At 44.8% G+C, this 17,559-nt stretch overlaps 1 protein-coding gene across 1 annotated transcript in view; it reads right to left on the bottom strand.

Moving 5' to 3' along the window:
- Positions 1–2,110: 2,110 nt before the first annotated feature.
- grik4 (glutamate receptor, ionotropic, kainate 4) overlaps positions 2,111–17,559 on the bottom strand; it is a 153,389-nt gene continuing 137,940 nt past the window's right edge. Inside the window, exons 16-22 of the mRNA XM_053423578.1 lie at positions 11,646–11,755; positions 10,563–10,736; positions 9,980–10,145; positions 9,009–9,234; positions 7,570–7,698; positions 7,281–7,399; positions 2,111–5,516 (exon numbers count right to left, since the gene is read on the bottom strand). Coding sequence (XP_053279553.1) covers positions 5,127–5,516; positions 7,281–7,399; positions 7,570–7,698; positions 9,009–9,234; positions 9,980–10,145; positions 10,563–10,736; positions 11,646–11,755 — 1,314 coding nt within the window. The 3' untranslated portion in view covers positions 2,111–5,126. The remainder of the gene's footprint in view (positions 5,517–7,280; positions 7,400–7,569; positions 7,699–9,008; positions 9,235–9,979; positions 10,146–10,562; positions 10,737–11,645; positions 11,756–17,559) is intronic.

Raw genomic sequence — 17,559 nt, 5'->3', positions numbered from 1 at the left:
TGTGGCAGTTTAATCTACAAGAGAACTGGTGATGTTATTCGTTGAATGATTTCCACAGTGAGCTCTGGCTGCTTTTGTTTTGCTGGTGAATACCTGACGATGGGCGCCGGCTGCTGCACCTCCACTGGAATCGGACTTTATTGCGTCTGTTCGGCTTTTGGGCGATGACGCAAAACGAGACGGCCTCTTGTGCACGAATCAGGATGCCTACACTGCGATTTCCCTCCGAGTAAAGTGCAGGAGAGAGATTACATACAAGTACACCCACATCCACACACATACACAAGACAAGGTAATCAATGCAACAACATCTTGGGTCTATCCGTCAAAGGGGGGATGAATAATGAGGGAACAAAGCACAGAATAAATGAAGCTCCATTTTATTTCTCTGAAAGACAAACAATGTAAAGATGTTTTGGTCAATATGTTCAACAACGACTGTCGGTGAACAAAAGGCTGTATAACAGCCCTGACAGCGTCTCACCTTGGAGAGAATTCTTGCACTCCTGAATACCTTTTCTTTGAGCACACAACAACAACAACAAGCCTTTTGCAATGAATCGCCAGCAAATCAATAGGAAAGCTCTCACTTAAAAATGTGCACCAGCCTCACTGTGTATCAGGTCGTTTCCGCTGATGGTCTGTTCTGTCTTTCACTCGCTATCTTTGATCCAGTGCTCATTAGTGGCTTTAATGGGGCGATTGTGTACATGCTCACTGTTAACCCGGGAAAACAAATCCACTGTCGGCAAAAAAGCAGTTTTATGACAAAGGGATGTGATTTTGGCAGTAGGAATGGGATGAATAGATTCAACCATAATAGTGAATGCAGCTATACAACCACAGTATTCTAAACATGTCTCAACATCGCAGGTGATTTCCTTTAACTGGACATAAAACTTGTGAAACTCTAAAATAAAATGTATGAATTGTATGTGGCTGTTATGCCAAAGAAAGGAAAAATGTACGTATGTGAAATGGGCTGATAAGAAAAGTTACTCTTCAAGTATAGGGGATCTGAGCTGTACTGTGACTCGGTACACTGTAATTCCTAAATCCTCACAAAATAACAATCAACTGCGGGGAGATTGGTATTGCTATGGTGCTACAACTGGGTAAGCTCGAGGAGTGAAGTAGATGTTCACACACCTCTGCAGGCACTCAACGCTCATCATGGGCTCCATAAATCCAACAGCAGCAGTTTCTGGTAGAGATGCACTTAATTTATGGACCTGGAGCACCGGAGGCAGAAGGAGAAGCATGCGCACGATGGAATAAACTTGACACAGCAGTGGCACACAGGTGGTGAGAGTTTATGTGTGTGTGTGTGTGTGTGTGTGTGTGTGTGTGTGTGTGGTGTGGATAAGCAGTGACTAGTTGGTGACGCACTAAAAACGTAATCTCTTATGCTGCAGGGGAGAGATTGAGACAGGCACTCAGAGAGAGAGCGAGCAAAGGCGAGAGAGAGACAGAGAGACAGAGAGAGAGAGAGACAGAGAGAGACAGAGACACAGAGAGAGAGAGAGAGAGAGGGGCAGTCTGAAACTGATGATCATATTCAGGGTGTGTTTCGTGGCGTTCACTCATTATCCTGAGGAGAGAGAAATAAGCTCTAAAAATCACAGTGATAGATGGACCACGGGTGAGGGGATGCGAATAAAGCTCCAGCGAGTCGTGAAGCTCATTAGCTTCCGTTAAGACTTCCCGCCCACACAGATTCTCAGCTGTTTAACGGATTCACACGTGTGCAGACGCTGATTCGGTTCTGGGAGAGAAACGAGAGATGTACTGTACGCATCACTCCCCCCCCCCCCCCCCCCCCGGTTCACCCAACTATTGTCGTGTATACTCGGCAATGAACCGATACGTCCTCGTACTGCTTCTCTGCATGTCACAACAAAACAGGTGTACCGTCTGAATATTCCTCCCTGTTGAATAATACAACCTGGGGGGGGGGGGGGGGGGAAACAAAGTGCACTCAGGAGCTATTTAGCATGACAGATCTGAACGGCTCAGAAGGCCAAATACGTCAAGAGTGAGGACGAGACGAACCCAGAGCCCCGCAGAATAGAGGTTGTTTTAAGGAAGGCATTTATAATGGGATAAAAATGTCAACGTAAGAAAATAAAGCAGATAAAATATGGCAGCCGAGCGCTGCCACCTCTCCCAGCGAAGGTCGCCCAGTGTTTCCGAGGGATTTGTTTGAATTCTTACTCTACTGCTCTTCATGCCTTCAAGGTAATTGGCAATCTCATTGTGACTACGCTTGATTTAGCAGCACTGTAAATGTTTTCAGTGTTTAAGGAGTTAGCATCAGGTGCAGGGGAGCCTTGTGGCTCGCACAAGTTTCTCACGGACGTTCAGGAAATTAATAGAAGCATCTTCTATAAAACTGGTAATGAAATGTGGCTCTTTTTTTCTTGGCCGCTTTGCTTGGCAATTTTTCATCAGCGAGTTATTATAAAAAGAAATATAGAAAGTTTACATTAACTGATAAGTAATAACGTCCATCTGAATATTATAGGCATGTAGATCTGTATCTCTCTGTAAACGTAATAAAAAAAAACACTTTGGACCGTTACTGGGGAACCCTGTTGATCACACAGAGTAAACAAACCTTCTGCAGCTCATTACTGGAGGATTAGATGCACTGGTGTGTTTAGCTCTTCAGCAGTTGATAATGTAAAGCCTATGCTAGTCCCTTTCGTTTCTATGGTGAATCAAAAGTTCCAGATGCTGGCGTGTCCTTGTGGGAGTTCAGACCTGAGTTGAAAAGTAATTTGAAGTCCTGAAACACTTTTTAGCAACTTGAAAACGGGGGCATAAGACCCCCTCAAATAGAAATTCCACTAGTTTTTCAGAGCTATCCATCCATTATCTGTACCACCTCTGTACCACTGTTTCACCCAGTTCAGAGTGATCAGTTGTATCAGTACAATTGTGCAAGTCTTGCAGTATTGCAGTTCAGGTCCGTCAGCGGCTGATCTACAACAGTGTCACATGATCGCCAGCTTCTGAAACCACACTTCTGTCTATTAACGCAAAAACCGAAAAAGAAGCAGTTTGGGTGAAATGACATTGCTGTGCTTATGAAATTGTATAAAACATATATGTAAACATACATTGAAATCTATAAATTACTGATTAATGATACAGAATTGATTCAAAATGTTATTTCTATAAACACATTTAAACACGGTGATTGATCAGCAGGGGGTGGTCACCTCTTCTAAACAACCCCTCCTTCCCCAGGATGCTACTTTAAAAAAGCATATGGACAGAGTTTCTAACCGTGAGCAACCTGCATGACGGAGATAGGACGTGAACGTTAAGAGACACTGCAGCGTTGCCTTCGAGCCATGTGGAGCTGGTGGCCTATTTCTGAGGGACGTTGATTGACAGAACCTGATGGGCAGATTTAAAATGATGGACACATCCGAGATAGCAAGAAGCAGTGGTGACAGGTGCACGGCCGCTGATTCCAACTGTGCCACAGTCAGACGATCAGAGAGTAACACCTTCAAGCTGTCGTCGGTTCAGTGGGAAAAGATCGAGGAACGTGTCCCAGTCGAAGCAGAAGGGAAGGAAACACTCGCTGGCAGCTTGTTCTCATTTTTCACATTTAGGGGGGAAATAAAAGGAAATAAAGACAACTATTCCTTCAATCATTACATACAACCAAACGGAGTTAATACATTTCAAACAGGGATTTAAATCTAGAATCATTAAATAGTTTCAGTTCGACTTCAAATACCGTAATCACCATTTATGAACTGATACACATTGGATTAAATGATTATTCAGACTTTGTCTTTATCAGCCTTAATTAAAACAATATAGGAAAAATCACCGTCTAAAGACCTAATTAAAAATTCTATGTTTGGTTTTCGCAAGAATAAAACTATAAAAAAACGCCAGACAGCATCGGATCTGAACTGAAATGCTCCTGGAAGCAGTGTGTAAAACCTCACATTCTATCAAAGTTTAACTGAATTGACATTTAAGAACTTAAGTCAACTGCTGGTATAAAAAATTAACTCGGGGACTTTATGCTTTTTGGTTGGTTTGGGATGTTTGCTCTGTTTCATTTATACGCAGACTTGTCCTCATGAAACCTGAACCATTGTTGAATGTGTGAGAGATGGAGAGAATTGCCTCTAATCTCTAGCAGAGTGTGTATATGGCGTCGAAGAGTGTGTATATATTTTCTAATGAGAGATCATAAAGAGGACAGGTGGTGAGACAGTAAATGTGTTGAAGATGCAGGACAGATGGAGGAGAAGGTGAAGTCAGGACAGAGAAAGAAGGAGATGAATGTGAGTAGCCGTCGTTTCAGCAGGTTTTCATTCTTTCAGCTCCTCGATCACCTTAATCAGTCTCTGAGCACCTGCCAACACCCCTGGACATGCATCGCTGTCTTTCAGAGATACCAACAATTCAAACTTTTGTATTAGAGTATCACTATTATGAAAGAAGTCGGTGGATCTTCGCGACTCTGTTCGCTTTAGGTTCAGTTGAGTTTGTCTTCTTCTCAAGGCTGCGGTGCTCTTCTTCAGCCACAAGATAATACTTCTTGTTTTTGGCACTTTCAAAATAAAAAGGTTTTTGAAGGATGACCTTGCGTTAGTCTGTTTATCTCCGCAGCTCTTCCGAGGCAATATACGTTCACACAGCAAATTGTCTGATATAAAAAGGGAACTTGTTTTGAAGGTTGTTTTTTTTTTCCAAAGAACAATAGAATAACAATATTCAATACTGATAATCCAACAGAGGACAGAAATAATTTAAAAATGAAAATAAAGAAACAGCACAATGATAAATGACTGAAAATACTGCATAGTACAAAAGCCCTGTGGCTGTTTTTTGCCCGTCCTGTTTCATACGGTTCAGAGGGCCGACAGGGACAGACCACAATAAGACAGACTCATCAGTTCTTCCTACGACCAAGGAGATTCCAAAAGCTGACTGCTGGCGGTTGCCTCTGGGGCAAAAAAAGGTCCAGGGATTCGTCCTGCCCTTTAACGACGAGCTCCAAATGGCTGTATGAAAATACTACTTGATCTTTGATCCCTGGAAAGTAGAGAAATGTCTGCCTGGAGAGTCAGTCCTGTTGGAATCACTGGGTGTCATTCAGGTTCACTGCTATTTGTGGTCTTGTCCCACTCTATGCTCTCCTCACTGTGTGTGGGAGAGGGGAGGGCCCCGGTGGCCCCTCCAGGACGCATCCTCAGTCCCTGGAAGCGTCGGCACTCGGGGCAAATGCGTATGTGGCTGCACCCCCTCGCAACCAGGGCAGCCTCCTGTGCCAGTCTGTGGGAGAGGGGTTCAGGCAGTCCGGTGCCCCCACACAGCTTGCCATTGCTGAGGCTCATGGCAGCGGCTCGCACCCGGCGCTCCTCGAGGGGTAAGGGCCGCGGCCTCAGCCCTGAAGACGGTCGCCTGCGCCTCACCTGAAGGCTGTCGCGACACAGGACGATGCCCTGGAGCTCCCGCACCATCTCCTCACATACAGTCTGCTGCGAGCACACACACAGGGAGAAGTAGAGAGGATAGAAGGGGATAAGAGAGGGAGAGAAAGGGAGAGAGGCCAGACAACTCACTGACTGACTGACTTGATCAGAACAGACTGATGGACGTCACAGACAGATAACATACACACACGCACACACACAGACACACATTTATGGTTATCTTTATAATCTCTGAATAGAGGAGGACAACAAAGAGATGGCTAGTGACACAACAATAAGCAGTAAATATAAGAACAAATGCTGAGCATATCGAATTTAAACTTACTTTTCAGACACACACAGACACAAAACACACATTTGATCTCACACATCATTGTGAACAGGCATGTGTTCATTTTTATCAGGGGGGATGGTCCTGATTGGTCGGGGGGAGTGGACAACACCCCGGCAGTAGAGAACTGTATGCTCGCTGCATTAACTCGTATAGCAAAAGTGGTATTTACAAAGTTTATGCTGAATCCTCCCTGGTGAAGATGGTAGAATCTTAATGGCTGGTCACAGACCACCAATGCAGATGGGATCACTCCCGGTGCTGACCGAGACAGTCAGTGTGTTTGTATTTGAGAAAGAGGGTGAGCAGAGAAAAGAGCTCTCACCTCCTCTTTATTTAATACCATTCTTTATAAACTGCAGATCCTGTAATTTAGTCAGCAGCACCAACTGTCATATGTTCACAAGTACACACAAATTATTTATCTGCACGCACGGCTCTCTTTCCCATAGAGGCTCCAAATCGTCTACTGTATACATATAAGGAAAGAATCTTTACTGCCTAAGAAGAATAAATAATATGAGTTGGTTCTTGACTTTCACGTTCTAAAAGTTTATCAAATTAAAATCACAGTGTGGAGTCCATTTGAAAACGATAATAATCAAGTGTCTTTTGAAGGAATCAGACCAGACACAATTATAAAACAGCATGCGCGTCTTCTGTCTGATATATTATTTCATTATTTTTGTTAATTGTGTTTCTGCCTCGTGGCAGAGCTCCTTCACTCGCAGAATTGATCAGTTTCTGAAAGTTTAAACTGATGAGAATGTTTCTAAAAGCAGAAGGAGAAATATGTGACACACTTTCTATTCCTCACTCCTGATGAAGCTATAAGATGTACAGTATATTTAGTATATATAACTGTGATCAATCATTTATACTCTCCACTTAGGATAATCACATTATGTCACTTCACACATTGAAACAAAGTTTTCATTTACAAACTCCTCTACGTTGCATCTTGACGGTTCATCATTAATGCAAAGATCTGGTCGGCAGAAACCACTCGTCCATCACTGTCAATCATTTACCATGTGATGGATTGAATGACTTCTGGTCTCTGACAGCTGGATTTTGAGAGACGGGCACATAATTGCGCGCATCTTTTAAATTAAATTAACTGGATTGAGGCATAACAAACAATTAGATATATGAGAATCTCTCATTAGCAGCACCCTGCAGGCAACTACTGCACTCACCATAAATAAGATCTAAGTACATTAAGTATTCTATATTATGTGTAATAGTCCCGTATAATGTGTAAATATTCTGCTGTTCTTAACAGAAAATAATCCACTATTCTGTGTGAGTGCATGTACTCTGTGGAGCCCAGAGGAAGAAGGAGACACCTGCTTCACTTCCTGTCAAAGCTGTGCACTGTTTGAAAGTCAATCAGCTTGTGAGAGGGGGTGGGGGGGTGGTTACCAGGCAGGGGAGAGGGAGACTAAGCACAAGCAGGTTAGATTGCCCTCTCTCACCTCATTTCCTGGCGTCTGCCTTAACATCCAGACAAACTCCAGCACTGCCATGAAGATAGCCACCAGCAGGCCACACACCAGCACCACGAAGATGCCGCCGATGTTCTCCATTCCCAGACCTGGAGGGACGAAAGGTCGAGTGTCAGGCGTGTGAGCGAGAAGGAGAGGGAAGGTGGGAGGAGGGATTTGTAGAGGAAGGAAATATGCAAAACAGACAAAGTATTGTTCGAAGCATGGTCTGAGGGGAGTTCAAGAACAAAAAACAGATGAGGATTAATCCGAGACGGACCTTTGGCACGGTGGTCCTCCTCTTTTGGACACTTGCCACCATCCCACCACTTCCTCTTGAGGATCTCCAAACGATTGTCCTCCTGCAGTTTGAGAATGGCCAGGTCAAACTCATCACGGTACACTGACCCTGGAGGGAAGAGAAGGGGAAAGCTCACACGTGTGTACAATGCAAAATATGTCCTTGCAAGAAATTTTTGAAACCGACAATAAAACTGAACCCTTAGACAAAAAACAAATTGAATGACCTCCATGCAGTTGTAAACCTCTGCCACCCAGGTCACTTTCAGTCGATGTGCATTTTTTTATACCAGAGTATATAAAGCCACTTTGACCTTTGACCACTGAACCATCTAATCAGTTCATCTTTGTGTCCGAGGGACAACAGGTAAAAATTTGAAGAGATTCCCTACAGATGTCATGTTCCAGAAGCCAAACACATGATTTGCGAGGCCACAGTGATCTTCACCTTTGAACACCCCAAACTAATTAGTTAATGTTCTTAAGATATCATGTTCACAAGGCAAACTTTTTTAGAAGTTCCCCAAAAATGGGATGGATAGGCAAATGGATTGAAGGACAACCTGCACATATAATGCAGCAGCTGTGGAAGGCATCAAAATCTCTGCTTCTTCAGGCTTACCACGGCATGAAGTTGTGTCCCTCCATTAGAAGAACAAAATAATACAATTTCAAATCCACAATTAAAGGGCTTACGATCATTTTGCAGTGTTGTCTGTCACATCCCAGTATGTGGTGTGGTTCATTCAATAAGAGTGGGGTTAATCTGTCCTTTAAACATCAGAGGGTGTGAAATTAATCTTGTTTACTTTAAGGTACGCCCCCCCCCCCCTGTCTGTAGTTTGACTCAACCTGAGATCAAAGTGTGAGTAAACCCTGTGTTTACACCCTCGGAGCGACGATCCAGTCTTACAGCAACAGTTCCACATTCAACAGGAACCATATTTCAAATTCCCTTTCTCTCCCCCTCGCTTCCCCCCCGCTGGAAGCCGCTCCACTCAAGTCTGGCAGTAGGTCTCTTTTAGTTTCTCACTTTTTGCATCATTTTCCCTCACGATAGCAGCTAATGGTTCGGATTTGCTGAGGCTTTACTTTTCAATTTAACTCTCCAATGTGACATTTATGGTGGATCCTCTGACTAATGCCCCTGCTCCTCTACAACATGAATTATAGAGTGCATTTAAGCAACAGCTTTTGTCCTCTGCTGCCTTCATTTTACACTGAACTTCCTTTATACCCCCCCCCCCCCCCCCCCCCCCCCCCCCCCCCCCACACGCACACACACACACTGTTCTCTTACTGTCTTCTGTATTAGCCACTGACATCCATTAGGCTCCCAGCATTCGTGAGTAAAGTGTTCAATTCTACCGAACAGCCTTCCCTGACTTTTAATCGTCTTCCCTCTTCTCCTCCACTCACCCAGCGGCATGCCGATGCCGTAGCCCTTCGTGTCCAGCAGTCCTCCAATCTGAGTCAGGTTGCAGTTCCTCTGGCGGTAGTACTCGTTCATGGTGCTCTCCAGCAGGTAGGCATAGTTGGACTTGAGGACGCGGGCTATCCCCTCCTCCGTGCTCTTCACAAACACACTGGGCTGCTTCGAGTGCATGAAGTTCCACATGCGCTGGTAGGTCTGGTAGCGAGAGTTCTGCAGAGCCGTCGCAGTGAAGATATGAGAAACAGTCAGATGTTAGAGACCAAAAAACACACAGTAAAAATAAGTCTATTGTTCATATTTTCAACGTTGGCAGAGTTGGTTTTTCATTTATTTCTGTTTTTCATTACCTTGACAAATATACTCCAACTCTCTGATTCTCTGAATGCGGTGCAGCTGTTAAATTCGATTTTTTTTTTTTTTAGATCGCCTTATTTCCGATGAGTATTATCAGAGTCCGGAACAGAATTTTCATTTAACATCTCCAGCTGTCCTCTACTTTCTCTTGGTCCGTCTTCCCGGAGTTATTCAAGGTCCAGTCGGTTTTAAAAGGGGTAAAAAAGACAAGGCTAATGTCTCTCATTCCCCCCTCAATATCATCCTTAACTGTCTCTCCCCTGTAACACACTCTTTTTCTGTTTCTGGCACTTTTTTATCCTGTCTCTCTATCTGGGGTCGAACCTGGCGAATATGAAACAGGGGTGTGTCTCACACTCAGAGACCTGGACAGAGCCCCGTCTCCCTGAGGAGAGGATATTGAATGGTTGTGGTGAAAAGCAGACAGGAAACAGATACAACATCTGGTTAGAGGAGGCCGACAGGAAGGACAGGGTGGTGATGAGGAGAATAACACTATCGATGGCCCATTGATCACAGAGGGCTCCGGGGTCACTCTGTGTTTGCGGCTGGGAACACTATAAACAATCCATCATATGCAAGGATGTGTGTTACATCTGACCTGGAAGAAGGTCATTGTGGATCCTCCGTGCATGGTGCCGTACTCTATCGCCGTCTGATCTGCCAGGTCGTCCACCGACTCTATCGGCACCTCCATCCTCTGGACTGTTAGGAAGGCAGCGAGGTTGGCGGTGTAGGATGAGATTATGATTAATGTGAAGGCCCACCTGTGGAGGACAAGAACACGTGTATTCACCCATAAAAGTATGTAAATGGAAAGGGCAGCGTATGAAGACAGATCGTCTGGGTGAAAGTGTCGGGAGGATTAAAATAACGGCGCACCTGGGAGGAGAAGACACTGCAGGGTTTTCAGTGGATAAGGAAGTGGATGGAGGAAGGGGTGGGTGTGTGTGTGATGAGATGATAACGCTCAGTTTGTGTGAAAGGAAAGTTTGAGCTGCGAAGACAATATCTCACATGTACATGCAAATCTGCCGTCACTGCATCATTTCAAACCCTGATGTCCCGGAAATGCATTTCATGAGCACAATAGAACACAAAGTGATGGGGGGGTATTCATGTGGGGATTTGAGGAAAACCTGAAAATACACTCATGTTTGTGTGTCCCTGTAGCTCGTACTGACCACACTCCGCTGACACATCGTGTGGACAGAGCTCTGGGAGCGATGGTGGATCCTTGCTGCATGAAGCCGCCAACTGGGAACCAGAAACTGTTGCCAAGGGAGTACTGATTGATCAGCAGGTTACAGCGACCTTTCAGGCAGGGATGGGGGTTATACCACTCATACGGCGTCAATCTGGGGGGAACAAAGACGATGCGGTGAGACGACAGCGAAAGCTGGTTATGTATTCTGATGAGAGCAAAACTCAAGAGACAGAGGCAGAGAGAGAGAGAGAGGGCGGCATGACGAAAGAACAGGAGAGAAAGACATGGAGCTGAACAACTCCAACTATCAACTGAGCACATAGCTCACCTCGACTCTCTGGAGAAGAACAAACCTGCCTCCTACTTTAACAATGGGGGTGAGGCTGGCATGTTCAAATGGTGCTGTGACGCCTCTGTCATGAGCTCGATGGAAAGAACAGTGTGCAAACTCTTAAACAACACTCGCATGCCTGAAAGAGTATTTGATGACTGTTATTATTATTCCTGATCACAGTGGCTTCGAAAAGATCTAATCCTAAACCAAGTGGGTAACTCCTAATGTTTAACGTTATCCCTTCTTTGTGTTTCCCAGGAAAATATTTACTTCCTCTGCAATGGTGGGGGGGGGGGACCTGAACAAAAGATGTTGTTCATGTGTCAGTTTATACAACCAGAAAGAAGAAAGGCAACATGGGAACTGACTGATTGATTTCAGAAGTGCTACACAAGTTTCTCAATGAGATACAGTCTAATTTAATGATGTTTCAAGTGTTTACACAATTGAGTTTTGAAGAGTTCCCCGTGTGTCCAGCGGGTGTCAGTGTGATGCTGAAGACCCACAATTGGGAGAACATCTCCTTCACTGGGATGTGGAAGATCAACAGAAGAGAAGAAGCGAGAAAACACCAAACCCTGTTTTCTCCTCCACGTTTCCCCGAAACAAACCTTTATTGTGTTTTTTTTTGCTCTCTACGTCTTTGCCTTTTTTCTCCGCTTCTCTTTCCTTCTACTCTCTGTCATATGTACTGAGTGGGCTACATGTTATTAGTGAGATCTTTACCTTGCCACCAGAAAGAGGACACAGCTGACAGCCAAGTAGGCCAGGAGCATGAAGAGCCAGACTCCAGGGGAGAAGGGATCCAGGAAGGAGAAGTAGCCCGGCCTACGGCCCTGAAACATAAAAGACACACGGGGGTCCAGAGTCAAAATCATTAGATCCTGCTCAGGACAAGTAACCCTTTGATCCAGCATGTGGAAATCACACTGGTCAAAACAAGAAGGGCTTCTGTCAAGCGAGGAGGTGAAAGGTTAAACACTTGCTATCCACTAATTTGCTCGTTAAAACGTCACCTCCATACACAGTGTCAGGGTTCATTAGGAATTTCAGTGTTGATTCCTTTGCCTCAGGCCCAATTTGGTGTGTGATAGCACACACCCACTTCTGCCTGTGTAATTTGGGGAAGAGGAAAAAGGTGACTGGGATGGTAAATAAAGGGATTTTGATGCGATAAGCAGAGATAGATTTTCCGCTCCTGAACTGATAGCGCTATAATTATAAAGATTCCGACATCACATGAAAGCACAAACCCAGTCTCTCATGAACCGTCAACAGAGTGAAACAGGCCTCTGCATTGATGCAACATCACAGATCATTTATATCCCTAATTCTGGCACTGAAAAAAAAACTGATTTAACCAGCCAGCATTTCATTTTAATTGGTCTACCGTGTGCATGTACATGAAATTACATCACGATATTGATAGAATTCTGACCAATCACGAAGAACAATTAGAGGACAAAATCCTGCACAAAGATAAAAGACAAACGCCACCATTTATGTTCTGTGCAAGGTTGCGTGCAGCTGAGAGAAAGGTCAAATGATCAACTAAGACATTACAGCTACATTAAACATGAATTCATTTCTGTGACCTATAATTGACTTCTTGTATGACTGGGAGCGCAGTGTCCCAGCTCGCAGGGAAAGAAAGGGAGCGGGATTAATAGCCAGGCAAGCTGTGCCGCGGCAGCTACGGTCTGTAATGTATTGGTTTGTACAAGTAACCAGTGGTCGAGGAGATAAAATGGCTAAAATAAGGTTTGCAGCAAGTAGACCAATGGGAATATAGGGGGCTAATTCCTAATGTTTCATTATTCAGCACCAGCAGCTATTGTCCTCTAAATGAAACCAATTACTGGCAAAGCTGTGCCAAGTATCAGACTTAGTGTGGGTGTGTGTGTGTGTGTGTGTGTGTGTGTGTGTGCTTATTGATGTGTGTCTGTGTGTGTTTGTGCCTGCTCCTATTTCTCACTGCCTGTTTCGCCTATAGTCGGGCTGACCGTAGATCAGCAGGAGAATCTAAGCCATTTACACACAGATGCTCATTCACCATCTGTGAATGACGATGGAGCTGAGGTGGTTTGTCGGAGCCGGCGGGACAGTTAAGCGGTGGAGGTGATCAAACTACCAACTGTCCGAGTGGTGTTCTGAGACGAACGCGCCGACTGACGTGGAACTTCTGTGTGTTCCATTCCTGCATCAACAGGCAGCGCGATGGAGCCCACCTGAACAAGCTTAAATTGCTTTTATGCAAAAATACTTCATCAGGGGCTCCTGGGGGACATCACGCATGCCAAGACACTGCAGTAATACATTTCGGAGGCCCTCGGAAATGTATTTTGCAGCAAGACGGTGAAATTATTTCGGTGGGCATTTGTTGATGATAAACGAAGCCCCATTTAGACCTGCGCTGGGATGAAAACTCATTCATGTACGTGTAATCACTTGAATATTAGCCCGACAGAGTAAAACAGGAGGGGGTGCAGAAAGCAGGGGGTGCAGAAAGCGGGGGGAGTTTACATTTGTTCTGTATTCTGTATAAATTCCAGCTTGATTCAACTCAGCATGCCAGACCTGCCGCCTGTCGGTCAGTCTTCTGAGTGCGATGCTTATGATGGTGATGATGATTGCTGTCTGGAAATAGAACAGTGGAGTGGTGAAACACACAATGGCCGTCTCCGAGGTGAAGTATTGATGCAAAGTGACAACCGCTGCCAGAGCTGCTTCCAGTTGGCACTGGCATTACTGGGCTAACAGCAGTATGTGCTGACATGAGTCGTCCTCCTTGCTGGTCCAGTTTGGTGCATGCTGAACCAGCGTTTTGCTAACTGCTCGACCCACTTGTCCACATCCTTAGCTCCCTCCAAGGTGCTATTATTAAGATGAAGAGAGCTGCAGAGACCCTGCCCTAACAGATGGTGGGGATGAGGAGGTGCAGGAGGAGCTCATCAGGAAAAGACTCAGAGAAAAAGGTGGGACAGAGACGGAGACCAGAAGACACAGCAGGAAACTGTCGTAGTTGTGCTGCTGCGGAAAGCTTGACTCTGGTGTGTGTGTGTTTTAAGACTCGGAGTCAAAGTTATGTTTTTAAGGAGTTGAAATTATCCGTAGCGAGGCTCCAGCAGACACACTCACGTGCTAATGAGATTCTAATAGGATACATGAGAACATTACAAAATGCATTTGAAGTCTGAGAGCAATATTTCCAAACTGTGTCGGGATTTTTCCCCCCTGAAACATTTAAGGTCTTGTAAACCGAGTCCCAGAAAGAACAAAGAGCGTGATATTGCTTACTATGAAGTCTGCCAATGTAATATAATAGAAACTACTATGCTAATGAAATCCTAATTTTACTGCAACAACTTTACTGTTAAGCAGCTAAATAAACACATGAGACCAAAACTAACGCCAAAGGGACAGATCATTTTGAATTTACATTTGTCAGATTCCTGAATGAACATGGATCCAAATGAATGTTAATGATGCTCCTTGTCTGTTGGACGTGTGAACACAGCAGCCAACACTTTATTAACACATTAGCCGAAACAGCTTCATAAGGGGGACGTGCCAATGTTGGGTTTACAGCTTGTTGCGGAGGCAGAGGAAGAACCGGTAGACTGACTCCTGTTTTCTTTGATGTTATTATGAGACAGTGCATTTGTCCTTCACAGGGACTTACCTCTGCTTAATCTCTGTGATTGAGGGCTCACTGTCACTGACATTAGCACAGTTATAAAAAAAACTTTCATCCACAAATATTAAGTGCATTTAGAAATTAATACGTTGTCCGAGACAGACTGACTTGAGATTGAAGATTTTAAAGACACCTTAAGTACCTACTAGTCCATCCCTACGGCCTGGGATTACTGTTTGGACAGAGAACTCAAATAGGTGGCCTGTGCGCTCGACATTTTGGAAAGTAAGTCTGTAAGACAGGCTGTCAGTAGCTGTGTGTTTGTGTGTGTTGGCTTCAAAGCGGGTCAGAGGCTGTTTAGGCTGTCAGTCATCTATGGCAGGGCAGATACAGTACGTGCTTGGGCAGCCCAGTGCCCAGGAAGCACCAGGGCTGAACACAGAGTGGGCAGGTCGTCGACCACTGGCTGGTGGGAAAGGCAGCAACCATGGCTAGCCTGGTATTTCCTGTTGAGTGGGAGAACGGCTGTTTACTGGGAGAAGTCAGAAAACTCCCAAAACATAACGAGCATCCCAAACAGCAGTGCTGACTTTAACAGTTGCCTTGGTGCATGAGTTAGATATCAAATATAAATCTGCTCCTATAAACGGATTTCCAGGCGGAACGAGCACCAAACATGACTCTATTGAGTACACACACATTACAGCCACAGGTTGCCCTCACTCGTCACGCGTAAACATTTCGCTGCTGTGTTTAAATTATTTTTATTAGCAGCAGGGGGATCGTTTTGCAGAGGTTTATCGTCATGTTAAGATGATAAGAGGACGTGAGGCAAATCAAAAGACCGAAGAGACGCAGACGCGGCACAGAGGGTAAAACATCCTTTATGGCCTCTTTTTATGAGTACATCTCCACAAATGGAATACTTAGGAAATGCTGCCTGTAATGGTAACGTCCATGTCCCCTTGTCCTCTTAACATACAGATGAAGAGATCACTCATTTTACCGTGCGCTGCTCTTGTTCGTTACCCACTGAACTTCACTCATTCCCCTTCTTCCCCCCCCCCCAGTGTGTTTCTCAGAGGGATTGCCTGCATGCCAGGAGTGGGACTGAAGGAGCTGGTGAGGTTATCCAGTCAAGGATTCCACCTAGTCATCCACCCTCTTGGTATTCACACCACGCTGCTGCCCCCTGAGGCTGCCTGCCTGAATACCAACTCACTGAAGGAGACTCTCCACTGTCATTTCAACCCCTCACTCTCTCCTGCTCGCTTCTCTGCTCCCATTTCTCCATCTTCTCTCCACCTCCTCTGCTTCTCTTTCTACCTGCTCCTCTCGCCGTCTCGTCTACGCGGGCTTTCTTCCTCTCTAGCCGCGGCGTCTCCCCCTCCTTCCCTCCTTCCATCTTTTTGCCTGGTGCCTTTCTAATTGTGTCGGAGGATTTGTCAGAGATGGTTTGTTGAGGCGGCCGCGGGGACAATATGCAGAGAGCAGTTGATTTGGTGGAGGTCACAGGTTCATATTCACGACGACACGCCGCTTCTCTCTGTCAGTTTTGCACCCAGCTGTGCGTTACCGTGCATGTGTAAATGCATGCGTGTGAAGAGTACTTTTTCGGGTTCAACTACACGCCTGCTTATTCATGCACGGTGCATCGTGTGGCAGCGGTGCAGTGCATAAAATCCTGCAGATACAGGTCAGGGGCTTCAGTTAATGTCCATCAAACATAGGAATGGGGAAAATATGGGATCTAAGTGATTTTGACAGTGGTATGATTGTTGGTGCCAGATGGACTGGCTCGAGTGTTTCTGTATTGTTGCTGATCACATGCGTCCTTAATGGCCACAATTTACCATGTTCTAATGGCTAGCAATCAAAAAGCAACTCAAACTGGTACCATAATGAATTCAGCGTTCTTCAGTGAGCAGATGTGAATTCAATTGGACACCTATGGGATGTGGCAGAACCAGGGGCGGACTGGCCATCGGGAATACCGGGGACATCCCCGGTGGGCCGATGGCCGAAAATATAAATCCAACGGCCCATCACTATGATGTACCGGCCCACGCCCATCATCGCATCAGCCCTACAATGGTTGAAACAGCGGCACAAGCGTAATTTTCTCCAAGAGCTATACCTATCTATTCGCACTGACTGCTTTTATACTGCTACTCGCAATCGGTCTTCACACTCATGGTGACTATTTTTCGATTTTTTTTTAAGTGTCTTTTAATATGTGTTTTACAGACTTCGGAAGTCCAAAGTAAGAAAAGATCTCCACCTTATTAATAAACACCTCTAAATTGGTTCTTACACAGCCGAAGTGTAGAGAATTTGGATTTGCATACATACACGCAACGCGGCACCCAGTTATACGCATGCGCACAACCCATGAGGCCCAGCTCTTCGTTGCCTTCGTTGTTTTGGAGAGTGCGAGAGCATGCCGTCGGCACCAAAACGAAAAGGTGGAGCTGAAAAGCTAAGAGATAAAAAGAAAAAATGTCTGGAGAAAGGTGCCTCAAAACATTTAAAAATATCAAATTTCTTTGGAAAACCACCGACTGGTGACAGTGAAAAGGTAAGATAACCCTAACCCCATAGACCGTTATGATCTGGTAAAATAAGCAAGCTGGTGTTGTTGTCAACATCTAGATTATCTATTTTAACATGTTAGCCGTAGTCACTGGCTTACAATTGATGAGCAAGCTATCCATGGTGGTAGTTGTAAATAGGACAATCTTATAATTTCTATTAACCTGTGACAAATAAGTTAACCAGCTAGTTTGTTATGCTAAAATCTAAAATTATAAATAATGTTTATATGTTATCTAGATTGTTAATATGTTATGTAGAGGCGTTGACTTGGCCAAGTATAGCATGCATTTCACAACATATTAAACAAAATGTTAATATGTTATCTAGATTGATGATTCAGCTGCTGGAAGCAGCAGCCAGGGGCATGAGAGCCAAGATAAGAGCCAGGGTACAACGTACACCGTAAGT

This window comes from Pleuronectes platessa, chromosome 5, assembly GCF_947347685.1.
Source record: "Pleuronectes platessa chromosome 5, fPlePla1.1, whole genome shotgun sequence".
Lineage (NCBI taxonomy): Eukaryota > Metazoa > Chordata > Actinopteri > Pleuronectiformes > Pleuronectidae > Pleuronectes > Pleuronectes platessa.
The sequence above is the reverse complement of the archived record's forward strand: the minus strand, read 5'-3'. Positions and strand labels throughout refer to the sequence as shown.